Source organism: Fringilla coelebs, assembly GCF_963513975.1.
Source record: "Fringilla coelebs genome assembly, chromosome: 6".
Lineage (NCBI taxonomy): Eukaryota > Metazoa > Chordata > Aves > Passeriformes > Fringillidae > Fringilla > Fringilla coelebs.
In genome coordinates, this window is record NC_140034.1 from 3535019 (window position 1) to 3549661 (window position 14643).

A 14643-nucleotide genomic window follows, 5' to 3' on the forward strand; every position below is an offset into this window, starting at 1 on the left:
ACACTGGACATGGCACTGGGTGCTATGGTCTGGTTGAGGTGTTAGGGCATAGGTTGGACTCAATGATCTTAAAGGTCTCTTCCAACCTCATCATTCTGTGATTCTGTGATTTTGGGAGGGGGGATGGATGCAGTGGCCAGAGCAAGAACACTCCAGGTGGGAACATCCCCCCAGAGGGAGGGATGGGTCCTGCTGGGTTCAGAGCCGTGTTTAGGCAAGGGGAAGGGTTGGAAAAGCTTCAGCAGTGCAATCCCAGGTGCTGGCTGGGAAGGGAGCACAGCAGGCAGTATCTTTGTGTGTGTGGTGGCTGCCTTTCCCTCCCATCCCACCCTGTCTCCATGGCTCCAAACCCAGCAGTTCCCAGCTGTGCAGGGTATCCCCCATCCTGGTCCCTTTCCCTGCTGCCCTTTGGAGATGGCATCAGCACTGGAGTTTCCTCCAAAAGCTGTCAAGTGGCAGGAAAAAAGGCTGGAAGCTTTGCAGAGGCAGAGGTGCAGCCAGAGAGTCAGGCAGGGCTGTGTTGGGAACACCATGTTTGCTCACTTCCAAGGTGATGCTGGATTTCAGGTGATCCTAGAAATCATAGAGCTGTGCCAAGAAAAAAGATTCTTAAATCACTTTTAACAACATCACCACTTTGTTTCAGTCAAAGCCTGGTTTGTTGCAAGTTTTTTATTCCGAAAATTAGAGTGTTTTGGAGATAACTGGGAGTGTAGGAACTTCCAGGATGAGACTTCAGCTCCTTTAGCTCAGCTCTTCTTAATAAAACTTGGATTTATTAGGTCATTCTAACCAAATTTCACAGAACTTGAGAAGTCTCAGAGGTGACCATATTTGTAAAAACAAACCTCCTAGAAGGGGAGGAAGAAAATGCAACAGCAAAAGCTGAACTTAAATTAGACACTGGAGAATCCACTCATGAGAATTCTCAAAGAAATCAAGTTCCAGGGGCATTACCTGGATTATTTTAGATTGTATTTAAGAACAGACCCATTTTGCAGGAGTAAAATAAGCTTTAAAGAAAACCAGTGTGGAGCTGAGATCTGCAGAAGGGCGGGGAGGCCAGTGGCAGACGGGAAGGGGAGAGGATGCTGCACACCCAGCCTGCCTGTGCAGGGTGGAGGGACCACCTCGGTGGGGTGGGAGGGTCAGAACCCCCTTGGAGGGATCAATGTGTCACCCCTGGTGGGGTGGGAGCATCAGAACCCCCTGCCAGGGCTCAGTGTCTCACCCCGGGGGGATGGCAGGGTCAGGGCTCAGTGTCCCACTCTCAGTGGGGTGGCAGGGTCAGGGCTCAGTGTCTCACCCCGGGTAGGGTGGCAGGGTCAGGGCTCAGTGTCTCACCCCAGGTGGGATGGCAGGGTCAGGGCTCAGTGTCTCAGCCCTGGTGGGATGGCAGGGTCAGGGCTCAGTGTCTCACCCCTGGTGGGATGGCAGGGTCAGGGCTCAGTGTCTCAGCCCTGGTGGGATGGCAGGGTCAGGGCTCAGTGTCTCACCCCAGGTGGGATGGCAGGGTCAGGGCTCAGTGTCTCACCCCCAGCTCTCTATCTCTCTCTCTCTCTCTCTCTGCAGCCGAGGCTTTGGCCAGTCCAACTCGCTCCCGACAGCCGGATCCGCGGGGGCAGGGCTGGCCCGGAGGAACCCCCGGCAGTTCCAGATCCCCTCCCGCAACCTCCCCACGGCCCGGCTGGGGCTGCTGGGCCCCACGGGGCTGCTGGGCACCCCCCAGCGCAGCCCTGCTGCCAGCCCTGCCATCCTCAAGCAAGGCAGACAGGTTGGTCGGCGTTCCTGGCATTTCTGGCTCTTCCATCCCTTTCCCACGAGCTTTGTTTGTTTTTCCTTCTCTCACTTGTCCAGATCCCCAGTTTTTTCCCCACTCTTCCAGAAGTTTGCAGGCATTTGGGTTGGGCTCCTCTCTGTGCAGTGGGATGTGGAGGTGGGAGCAGTGGGAGGGGAAAAGCTGAGTCCTTAAAGTCGCTTATAAAATAGGGAGAGGGAATTTTGACAAGAGCAGATAGTGGTAGGAGAAAGGGGAGGGTTCTAAATTGGCAGAGGGGAGATTTTGATGCGATACTGGAAAGGAATTCTTCCCTGTGAGGGTGATGAGGCCCTGGCACAGGGTGCCCAGAGAAGCTGTGGCTGCCCCTGGATCCCTGGAAGTGCCCAAGGCCAGGTTGGACAGGGCTTGGAGCAGCCTGGGACAGTGGAAGGTGTCCCTGCCCATGGCAGGGGGTTGTAACGAGATTATCCGTAAGGTCCCTTCCAACCCAAACCATCCTGTGATTCTACAAGCCCAAAGTGGCTATAAACCCATGGCATGGAGGGCTTTGCTTTGCATCCCACCCCGTGTGTTTGCTCCCCACAGAACCTGTGGTTTGCCAACCCTGGGGGCAGTAACAGCATGCCCAGCCGGAGCCACAGCTCGGTGCAGAGGACGCGCTCGCTGCCGGTCCACACGTCCCCGCAGACCATGCTGATGTTTCAGCAGCCAGGTAGGCAGCCCAGGGGCTTTTCCACTCGCCCACAGCCAGGTGAGATGAGGGGAGGTGAGAGGAGCTGTGCTGGTGAGCCTCCCCACAGGCACATGGCCCACAGTGTGCTCCCACTGGGGTATCTCTGTGTTCCTGGGTTAACCACAGACATCACTGGAGGGATTTCTGACCCTATATGTGCCACCTTGACTCTGTGTGTAACAGTGCTGGTGCCTTGCCTAGCTCATTTCTGAGGGGCTCCTGTCTGGAGGGAAGGTGGTGGCTCATCCATCACTTTTTCCTCATGGATGGCCACAGCCCCGGTGCGGAAGGACTGCCTTCATGCACTCAGGGGAAATTCTTTCCACAGTGCGTGTGAAGGGAAATGGTGCTGTGTCAGTGCTTCCTTCCCCAGCACTGCCAAAGTGCTCCTGTGTATAGGAGCATCCTCTGATTCAGGGAGGATCCCTTTGACCTTGGACCCTGGACCTGGAGCATCCTGGCCCTGAGGAAGCCTCTTTGTGTATCCCTTCCTCAGCTTTGAGCGTGCCTTTTCCTACCAACACCCCATAACCATTTACACCTCGGGACAGGGAATCCATCCCCCAGTGAGCTCACCCTCATCCCTGCACTCCTGCTGCTCTGGGCTGGCAGCCATTGGTGTTAAACTGCAGCATTTGGGCAGCAAATGTTCCCTACAGCAGGAGCAGCAGCTGTTCCCAGGTATTGATTAAACACTGGGACAAGGGCACATTTCTCTGGCGCTGGAGGAGAATAAATGGCTTTCTCTTGGTGTCAGCCTGCGGTGGATGAGGGCGTAGGAGGATTGGGGAGCCAAAGCTGTGGATTAAGTCGCAAGGAAAATAAGCAATGATGTGATGCTGGGCTCACAAACCACTGTTTGCCAGGCTGTGGGGGGAACTTCAACCCTCCTGGATCTCGTCCCATGTTCCTGTGAGCCAGAGGAAAGCAGGAGATGCCGTCCAGCACAGTAGCACAAGCTGTATTTGCAGGTTTTGCTGCAGGGTGGGGAAAGTTTGCCGCTGTTTAGATTAGGACAGGGGTGTTGGAATGCTCCAAATTTCATGTGTGTGTCGCCCTTTTTGTGCTCACCCCCCAGGGATGTGGCAGTGATGACGTGGGCGGCTGAGTGGGAGCCAGACTGGTCCCAGAGAAGCCAGACAGTGGCTGTGCTGGTCTGTGCTGCCATCCCATGTCCAAGCACTAACCCTGCCTGCACGGACAGCATCCATCCCCAGGAGATGACCAGGGCTGCCCCCTCCCTGGGTGGGGTTCTGCTCTTGCTCCAGCCCCTTTCATCTCTTACCAGCACCTGAACCCCCTCAGATTCATCCTTTATGGATAACAGGGGGTGATGACTGCTTTTGTGAGTGTCTCTTGCTGAAGATGATTTTTCTGGGAGTCCTGTCAGACTCTCCTGGGGCATTTTTTGGATGGTTTTCCCACCAGAGCAGGCAGGCAGGGTCCCTGCCAGGTCCCTGACCGGGATCTCTATTCCCTTTCTCCCTGCAGAGTTCCAGGTGCCGGTGACTGAACCTGACATCAACAACAGGCTGGAGTCCCTGTGCCTGAGCATGACGGAGCACGCACTCAGCGGTGAGCATTCCCTCCTCCTGGGGCTCTTCCAGCACGTCCACGCCTCCTCTGCTGAGCCCCCCAGCACCTGCCCCTGCCCCGTGCCCCCCAAAAGCTGGGACAGGCTGTGGCTGTGACAGCGGGACGGGGCCGGATGCAGGGATGCTCCCGGGGGCGCTCCCGGGGGTGTTCCCATGGGAACGTTGGCTTCTCTCGGCGAGGCGGCCGGGGCAGGGGGCAAAGCCGAACGCAGGGATCGCACCAGCACTAGTGGAGTCTGTGCTAATTAGCCACTCTTCAGCTTGCTAATGATAATTAGTGTTAGCTCGCTACTCTCGTTAGCTCTCGATAAAGCCCCTGCCGCCAGCGCGCTCGGATGGGTCACAGGCTTTGGAGCGTTGTGCCCTCCCGCCACCGGATCCCTCCTCTGGCCAGGGGTGCCCCTCAGCTGGGGGCTGAATCCCTGCCAGGCTGTGCCAGGGGCTGTGCCGGGCGCCGTGCCCTGGTGCTGGCAGTCCTCACACAGCCGGGGGTGCCAGCGGATAACGGGCACGGGGAGGGAGGAGGACCGGGGCAAAAACAAGCAGGGAAGATGAAAAGGCAGCAGCAGCAGCAGCAGAGCAGTGGAGAGCCCGGTGCAGCACAGAGCCCTGGCTGTCACCAGAAGCTCCCGGTGTCCCTCGCCCGCTCTGGAGCCCCAGGCACAAGGGACGGCCCCGGCGATGGGATGGGATGAGCGCGGCCGCCGGCATCGCCCGCAGTCCCCTGGGACCGGCTCGGGTGTCCCTGCGGAAATCCTGGACCGTGACCCATGGTTGAGGACAGGAGCCCTCGGAGAGGACCGGTGCCACCAGGCTCCCTGCAGATGCAGCAGCCCTTCCTGGGGAGAGGAACGGGAGAACAAGGACTGTGGGAAGCAGCAGGGCCCTGGCAGCATCCCTGGCTGGGAAAACAAGGACACTTCTGTCACCCGAAGCGTTTCTCCGGCGTGTGCCCAGCCGAGGCTTAGCTGTCTTGTTCCTCTGCAGGGTACTGTTCCTCCAAGTTATTTTTTCCAGGTCGCATTCCCCGAGCCTCTCCAAACCGGTCGTGCTATAAATAGCTCTTAAAAAAATAAACCTTTCGGGGGAGAAAAAAAAAAAAAAAAAGGCGTAACAAACCTGTTTGTTTTTAGTGTCAAGGAGGGAGGTGGCTGTGGTGCCCCAAGTGGTAACAGGGAATTCTCTGTTCCACAGCCACTCTGGGAGCTGCCTCCTGCCACTCTCCATCCTGGGGATGGGGTTTGGGATGGGGGACGGGGGGTGGGATCAGGGCTGGAGGGTTGGAAGTGCTGTTGGGTGCTGATTTCTGCCCCTGGGGGTGGGGACAGGGGGCTGCTGGTACCGGGGTCAGTTGTGAGGCTTTGGGGTGGGTCATGGACCCCTCGCTCCTGGGATTGGGCTGTGGCTGGATGCATCCCTGCTGTCACAGGGTGCTGGGAACAGGGGCTCTGGGGAGACAGAAAGGATGCCTGGGGGCCTTTGTCCTTCCACGATCTTCAGATGGTGGAAAATTTTGCATCCTCTGCGGTGCAGCTGTTGCAGGGTTGGGTGAACTGTGGGCAAGGCAGCCCCTGGGACCAGCTCTGTCCCTGCCCCCTGGTCAGGGGGACACATAAACTTGTCATGCTGTAGGAAAGTCCCAGACTGTCACCTGCCTTGTGACAAGTCCAGGCTGCCCAGAAACCCCCTCTGCTCCTGGGAAAGCAGTTCTGGGGTTGTGGCAGAAGGCCTGGACTGGTGTTGGGTCAGCAACTGGGGAAACTGCTGTGGGGTGGGGACACTTGGTGGCACAGAGGGACCAGCAGAGCACTGACACCCCAAAACCCTTCTGCACCCCTCGGGGAGGTGGGAGGTGGTGGGGGTGGCGCCAACACCTCCTCTCTGTAGGGGCTGTGGGTTGGGGGTGCTCTGGGGGGTTCATCCCCTAAATCCCCAGCTTGGGGGATAGCAGTGCTCACTGGGGCTGCTCCTAATTCTCCCTTCCCACTTGCAGATGGTGTCGACAGAACCTCCACGATCTAGAAGGCGTCGCCACGGGGATGCTGGGCGGGACAACAACTGCTGCGGGTCCAGCGGCGAGGTCGGGGCTTGAGGGAGCCTCAGCGATAGCTTGCATCTTTTCTCCTCTCTCTTCTCCTCTCCTCTCTCTCTCTCTCTCTCTCTCCTGTTTTAATTTTGTGAATGTGTAGATTGTCCTTGTGAACATATCATTAGACTTGGAATTTGTGTTGTCATTTATTACATCCATGCTAAGGGGGGGAAAATGATGGCAAAAGAACAAAATTCTCAGCGACGACGATGAAGCAGCACGGGGAGGTTGGGGCGGACATGGAGGAGGAGGAGGAGAGTGCTGACAGTGGAGGGTTCACCGTGGGCAAACCCTGCTCCTGGAGGAGGGTACCAAGGAGCTCGGAACACCACGTGGGGGTGTGTGACCAAAAACCCTTTGGGGAGGATTTACCTGCCCTGCCAGGGGCTTCGGGGCCGGCAGTCCCATCTCTTGACTTTCGCCGCTTTCGGGTGTGGGCAGACCCGGCGAGCCCAGATGGAAACAGAAATAATCAAATAACCCCAAAATTTCCTTTCAGTTTAGCCAAGGGATCTGCAGCGTGGAGGCAGCATTGTGCTCAGGGCAGTGGAGGGTCAGGGGGTGCCTGTCCCTGCTCCCCAGCTGGATTGGGATGTGAGATGGAGCGGGGGCATCTCTGCCAGAGGAGGGTCCCAGGGGGAGGCTGTGAACTGGGGGGCACTGGGAGAGTTTCCTGCATCCTGGCTCCACACATCTGGCCCAGCCTGCCCAAATCCAGCTGTAAGGGGCTTTTCCAGCATGGCCAATGAGGGATGAAGGAGCCCCCATATAAAACCCAAATCACAAAGGGCACCAAAATGCAGCTTCAGGGCCTTGTTTTCTTGGCATTAACCGTGGGGCTGGCAGGGGCTAGGCTGCCCCTCACCCACTGCTGCTTTTTGTAACAGGAGCTAAATTTGGTGTTAAATTGGTAAATCTGACCCAGCACTGCTCTGAGCTGCAGTGATGCTCCCCCTTGTCCCGATGCTGCTCCGATGGAATTCCTCCAATGGAATATTATTATTCCTGTTATTATTCCTCCAATGGAATAATAACAAATATAAAATCAATTAATTGAGCTGATGGGTGACAGCAATATTTCCAGAATGAGCTGTGAGGGCATGGGCAGCATTGTGTGCCAGGATCAGAGGGAGCAGGGCTTAGGGGGAGCCAGAGCGTGGGCAGGGCTGGGAGACGTGTGAATCCTTTTGTCATGCAGCGTTTTTAAGTTGTTTTTCTAAAAAAAAAGAAATATATATATATATATATATATGTATACAAAAACCCAAGTGCCAAATGCAATGTTTTATGTTTGCTGTTCCTTGGTGTCCTGCTTCCCGGCAGACAGGAGGTTGAGGGGGGTGATGGGGAGGGTGGAGAAGGGAAAACCTGAAGGCCAGGGAGGTTGGGAAGAGGTGTGAGGAGGTGAAGGCGAAGCGGGGTCAGCGCTGGGGACCTGGGTCACCCCCGAGCACCCCCAGCTTGTGAGGTGTGAGCAGAACCACCGTGGCAGGAGCCTCCCTCAGGGCGACTCCAGTGTATTTACAGAGCTGAAATTCTATTTATTCCTTCGCTGACTATGGACACGGAGGTTTTCTGATTGTTCAGAGAGATTATTTTGGATATTTTACCTATTAACTTGCTGTGGCTGGGAACCATGATAATGTCTGTTATTAACAACCACCAAATAATTCAATTGTTTTATCCTTTTGATGTTAAAAAAAAAAAGAAAAAAAGCTTATTTTCCATTGACAGTCTAGAGGTTAATAACGACTTAGTTGTGTTTGCTGTTTCTTGTTTTGTTTTTTGAGTAAAAACAACAAAAAAGTGGCTTCAGTTGTGTTCGGGAAGTGCTGCCTGGCTCTGCCTGCCGGTGCTAAGTGCGGGTGGCAGAGCTCCAGGGAAAGAAGCTTAAAAGGGGGGGGGAAATAAAACCTTGAATCCTAAAAGAAATAATAAAAGTTATTTATAGAAAGAAAAAAAAAAAAAGAAAAACTCCTCCGACAGTTGCATGAGCGAGGCTGTGAAGTCAAATATCCAGTAATAAAGCGGCAGTGCCTTTCTCTTTGTATCCGCTGCGACTGTCCCCTCCCTGTCCTGTCGGAGATGTCACCCCCACCGCGGGGTCCCGGGGGTCGGGCGGGCACGTCCCCCCTCCCGCCGCCCCCCAGGGACCCTCTCCTGGTGCTGTACCCGGCCAGCCCAGCACACACAAGTGGCCTTGGGCCCGGCGGATGCGACACCGGCGGGGACACGGCGCTGTCCCTTCAGTGTCCCCATCCCCAGGGACGCCCCGAGCTCGGAGTTGAGCTCAGCTCAGCAAAACCCTCCGAGGGGTTTAGGGGTGGTCGGGCTCCAGCAGGAGCATCCCAGAGTGGGATGGAGGCGAGCTGGGTCAGCACTTAGGGGAGCGATTTGTGTCGTCACCTTTCTCCATGTCGGGTTTGGCTTTCGGAATGTGCCTGGTGGAAAGTGGGTGGGTCCCGCAGACGTCTATAATTTGCACACAGCGACGATAACACTAAAGTTGATTTTATACGAGTCATCAGAGTTTGCAAAGTGAGTTTTATTTTTTGTATTCCTTTATCTTTACTTAAAGGTGAATGTGTATTCCTCTGGGAGGAATAGGAAGAAAAAGAAAAAAAAAGAAAAATACATTAAAAAAAACAGGAATGTTAATAATGTTAAACAGAATACTTCCTCCCTTATTAATATATATAACCCTGATGTATTTATGCCTATTGTAAGCTGACTTTAAAGAGCTTTGACCTCTCTTCTGTTGCATGCCATTCCCGGGCAGCCTCTCCTTGTCCATGCATGCCTTTTGTCCTGGTTTTTCTGTACAAAGTTAGTGCACAAAAGAACTATTTTTGCCTAGTTAATGTTGCCGAGCAATGCCTATTTTTTAAATTTTAATTTCTTTTTTTTTTTTCTTGGGTTTTTTTTTGGTCATATAAGGCAATAGCATGTTTGTTACATGTAAAAGCTTCCCGATATAAAGAAATACTAATGTTTGGAGATGCCAGTCTTTGCAAGTGTACAGTTTTCCAATGTTGTTCCCAGTGAAACACCCTCGTGATTTCCACTTGCTCCGATGTATTTATTACTCATTTCCTCCCGTGTAACTAGGAACCATGGCTATATTTCATATCTGCTCTATATTGAAAGTGAAGGGAGATGATTAATACAAGGTTTTGTAACACTGGGGTGTGGCGCCTCCTTATTTATCCCCTTTTTGGCAGGCGGCTTCCGACTCCTTAAGGCAAAAGAAGTTGGAATTCAATAGATGTTCATCCAGTGGGCAGGAGGGGAGGAGCCCTCCACAGTTCCACAGGGGGTTGGGGATCTGTATTTAAAGCCTGTGGCAGAGCTTCCAAATCCCTGGCATTCCCCACGCAGCTGCCTCGCTGTCCCTTTGGGAACATCCATGCCCATGCCCCAGGAGCTGTTCAGATGCAGGATTTCCCTTGGAAATCAGCAGGATTTGGGGCTGGAGCAGCTCAGAGGCTGCAGAGGCACACAGAGGCTTGGCCCAGAGCCTCAGTGTGTGTGTGGAGATTTCTGGGGTGGGAATTTAGGGCTGGGTTCATTCTGGGCTTAAAACCTGCACATTTCAGACCCTCCTGGGGCTGGATCAAGCAGGGAAGGACGCTCAGAGCTGGTGCTGCCACTTCCTGTGGATGCTCTGCTGTGGGAAGTGCCAAGGGCAGGACCTTCTACCCCTGGGTTTTCCATATTTTCTCAAACTGAGCCTCCACATCTCCAGGCTGATCAAACCCAACCCTGCGGGCTCTTCTCTGCCTCATCAGCCTGGCCATTCCTGCATCCAGGTCCAGGGATGTCCTCCAGAGACCTCCTGGCTGTCCTGACCCTGCTCACTGTCCCCTCCACAGCCTGGGTGGCTCAGGTCCCCCGTGAGGAGCAGAATTTGCAAACACATTCAGGGTTTGTTCAGGTTGTTTGAACGCTTCATCTGCTGCTTCTCCTAGGACGAGGCTCCTGGTGAGCTCTCCAAATGCTGATGGTGCCAAGACCCCAAAACCATGCCCTCAAGCTCCTTTCTGTTTGGGATGCTCCCAAGCATCTTGGGCCAGGCTCACCTGCATTTCCCTGTCCATCCACACCCACAGCCCACTGGCCATGGCTCCCTGTACTCGTCAGGAATGGTCTCCCCATACAGCTCAGAAAAACCTAAATCCCAAAAAAAGCCATCTCCTTCCAAACAATTTGCCTTTCCAGGTTCCTGTGCTGCTGTCTGGGTCTCACAGCACAGGGCTGTTGAACTAACAGAGAATGGAAAGAAAAAGGAGAAGGCAGAAACACCTGGGTTGGGTGGAAAAGTGGAGTTGGAAGGGCCAAAAAGGCTCCAAGGAAAGTCCATGGCAGCTGTGGGTTAGAGGGAGTCTGTGGGTCCTGCTGCCTGGCAAAAGGAAAGAGCCCTACAAAAGGAAAAGCAGGAGGGGAAATAAAAACATTTCCATGCTGCCAGGAGCTGTTGGGTGAATCCATCCCAGACACTAAAGGCTACTAAAGGCTGCACCCAGATTCCAGCACACCTGAGCCCCATCCAGCCCAGGGAAATAGGATCCCCTTCTCCTGCCCTGCAGAGGCTGCAGCCCCCACCCAGCTGGGAGCAGAGCCAGGAGCTGCTGGGCTGTTCTGTTGTGATCCCAGCAGGAGCTGGATAACCCCACGTTTGTTAACATGATCTCCAAAAGGTGGTGGAGAAGCAGCCCCAGCCCTGGAGCCAGGCAAGTGCCCCTTCCAAGGGGATGCTCCTGCCTCCCTGACCTGGTTCCTGGTGTGGATACAAATTCCTCGTATTTAACACTGACTGGAGTATTCCAGGGAACAAACAACCTACCCAGCAGGTGGGGATTTCCCACTCCAGGAAAGATGTTATGCAAGATGGAGAGGGCTTTTCCAGCACAGCTCCTTGGGATCGAGGAATAATGAATTCCCTACGTCTGCTGGCTGTGCCAGAGGCAGGGTGATGCTGCTGGCCTGGCTGCCAGCCAGGAATGCTCCCAGGATATACAAACACCCAGCTGCTCCTGGCAGCCCAGGCCAGCAGAGTGGCCACTTCACCCAGCCTGGCCTCTGCCACCAGCAGGGAGCTGCTTTAGCTGGGGTCAGCAAAGGGATCAGGAATGCACACCTGGAATGGGCACCCTGGGGTGCTCCTGGCATGGGATCAGCTTGGGCACACCAGAGCCCAGCACTGGCAGAGCAGGTGCCTGGAGGAGCAGAACAGCAGAGGAACAGTTTTAAACCAAAAGAGGTGAGATTTAAATGAGGGGTTAGGAAGTAATTTGTCCCCAGAATCTGAGGCTGCCCCATCCCTGGAAGTGTTCAAAGTCAGGTTAAACAAGGCTTGGAACAACCTGGGATAGTGTACAGTGTCCCTGCCCATGGCAGGGGACTGGACAGAAGATGATCTCTTTTTTTTGTACCAAAACCATTCTGTGTTTCTATGATTTTCCCTCTTTTCTTTATGGAAACACCCCACTGACAGACCCTGCTCAGAGGAGATGTGGTCCAGCTCAGCTAAAATCCCCCCTTTTCTAAAGAAAATAGATTTTTGGGTTAATTTTAAATAATAATAAATTTTTTAGTACCTCATCCTGGCCTGTAGCCTGTGCTTCTGGACAAAGCAGCTCCATGCCCACCCTGCCCAGAGGCAGCACGGGGGGTGTTTGCAGCATCCCCCAGCAGCGGGATGCAGTGCAGGGGCTGCGTGCCCCTCTCCCTCCCCACTCTGCCATTCGGGTGATCCGTGGGCTTCCCAAAAACGCCTTCCCAGCCTAAGGCAGCTCCCGCTCCTCCTGCGGCGAGCGGAGCTCGGGCCGGGCTCAGCAGGGGGAGCCACAGACTGCGCGTCCCGGGGAAGGGGCTCCTGCTCCGGGGAGCTGGGAGGGCTCAAAAAGGATGGAAACGATCATGATCGGATTGCTTGGCAATGTGGCCTGCAGATCGTTCACCAGCAGGTGCATCTTTGATTGGTTCATGTGAATTGTTTTAATTAATGGCCCATCGCCATCAGCTGGGTCGGACTCTGAGGAGTCAGTCAGGAGCTTTCATGATCATTCTTGTAAAGCCTTCTGATGTATCCTTTCTCTTTCTTTAGTATAGTTTTAGTATATAATATAATATAATATAATATAATATAATATAATATAATATAATATAATATAATATAATATAATATAATATAATATAATATAATATAATATAATATAATATAATATAATATAATATAATATAATATAATATAATATAATATAATATAATATTACTGTATTCTATTAATACAATAAATTACTATATTATATGATACTATATTATATTAATATAGTATAATATAGTATTATAGCATATAATATATTGTATTATACAATATATTATATACAATATAATTATATATTATATATTATATATTATATATTATATATTATATATTATATATTATATATTATATATTATATATTATATATTATATATATAAAATTTTAATATAATTTTATATATATTATTATATATATGATTCTTTATATATAATTATATATATTAAAATACAATAATAATATAATATAATATAATATAATATAATATAATATAATAATATAATATAATATAATATAATATAATATAATATAATATAATATAATATAATATAATATAATATAATATAATATAATATAACTGTATTCTATTAATACAATAAATTATTATATTATATTAATATAGCATAATATAGTATTACAGTATATAATATATTGTATTATCATATATTATTATTAAATTTGTATTAATTATTATATATTGATTATTATATTATATATTATTAATATAATATATTGTATTATACAATATATTATATACAATATAATTATATATTATATATAAGATTATAGATATATCTAAGTTATATATATATAATTATATATAAAAATACAATAATTATACAATATAATATAATATAAATTATATAATATAATATAACTGTACTCTATTAATACAATAAATTACTATATGATACTATATTATATTAATATAGTATAATACAGTATTATATTATATTATATTATATTATATTATATTATATTATATTATATTATATTATATTATATTATATTATATTATATTATATTATATTATATTATATTATCCTGAAATTTTGCCTTTTTCCTACACATTGGTGCACCTCAGGCTGCAGCAGTGACTGTCACCTCCTCCAGACATTCCTGCAGCCCTCCAGCAGCTCCATGCCTGGTTCCAGGACAAGGGAGCTGAAGAGATGCCGGCTGTGGGATGAGCTGTGCTGGAAGCAGGGGATGCTCAGAGGGATCAGAGGCACCCACAGCCAGGGCAGGAGGGAGCTGAAGCACAAACACCTGGCCAGGGGTCCCAGGAATTATTCCCTCCATGGCATACAAACATCTGAGGCCAAAGCAGCACCACTGGGCTTTGCCTTGGCACTTCTAAAATAATTTCCAATTTGCAGTGGAGTTGATCCCTCTTAGAGTGGGTTTTTCACCTTTGCTTCACTGTCACAATGCTGGTGGGGAGAAGAGCAAACAGAGGGAAGGTGGTACAGTTCCCCTCCCAAAACCAGCCCTGCAACACCCCACCACCAAAAACACAACATAAACTTGTTAAAAATGACAAATAAATCCCCTGTGATTATATTCTTTGTCTATTTTAGCAATATTTCTTTGAATACTGGGATTTATGTTCTGTCCCTCCCAGGCCAAGAGTTATTAACAAGAGCTTTAATGCTTAATGCCCCCTCAACTCCTAAATCATGAGTGTAACTTCCACAACAGCTGGAAGGCAAAGATTTCCTAGAAGTTATTTCCAGGGGCTGGCCAGAAGGGCTCAGCCAAGGCTCCAAGCTCATCACAGGCTCTTCCCCAGCTCCTCCAGGAACAGGAGCAGGAGCCAGGGGCAGCTGAGGAGCTCTCCAGGCTGTGGAGGCTGCACGAAGCCTCTGGGGTGATCCCAGCCCTTCCCTGCAGCCACTCAGCTGCTGGAAGGCAGATTTTTGTCTAAAAAGAGCCTGATTTGGAGTCCAGAGCTGGAGGAATTTGCCTGAACTGAACATCCTGGGGGGCTGGGATAACTGTTGGGCTCGGTGGCCAGGGAGGGCTCTCCCAGACTTCATAATTCCATGATAAAAACCTGCACCTGGAGGTGGAACACAGGGGGTGAGCACCAAAGAGCCCAGGACCTGGCTGGACGTGGCACAAGGATTTATGGACTGCTCACTCCATAGCACAGGGGCAGGAGGGGATGGGAAACACCCAAAAGAACCAAAGTGAGAGGAAAAACCTCAAAGAAGCTGCTCAGTTGGGGGCTCTTGAGAAAATAAAATTGATAAGCAACACTGGAGAGCATCAGGAAAGGAATGAGCACATGATAAATCAGGTGGAGTCCTGGGAAACGGGGCAGGTCAGGGCTGGGAGGA

General features: G+C 50.7%; 1 protein-coding gene across 7 annotated transcripts in view; it reads left to right on the plus strand.

Moving 5' to 3' along the window:
- SAMD4A (sterile alpha motif domain containing 4A) overlaps nt 1–9378 on the plus strand; it is a 99750-nt gene extending 90372 nt beyond the window's left edge. For 4 of the 7 annotated variants that reach the window (XM_084208798.1, XM_084208801.1, XM_084208799.1 and 1 more), the window contains 3 exons: nt 1573–1774; nt 2366–2492; nt 4005–5209. In XM_084208798.1, coding sequence (XP_084064924.1) covers nt 1573–1774; nt 2366–2492; nt 4005–4204 — 529 coding nt within the window. In that variant the 3' untranslated portion in view covers nt 4205–5209. Of the gene's footprint in view, nt 1–1572; nt 1775–2365; nt 2493–4004; nt 5210–6101 lie in introns of those variants that run through there. The other 3 variants (XM_084208800.1, XM_084208803.1, XR_014616284.1) reach the window with 2 other exon arrangements.
- Nucleotides 9379–14643: the final 5265 nt, after the last annotated feature.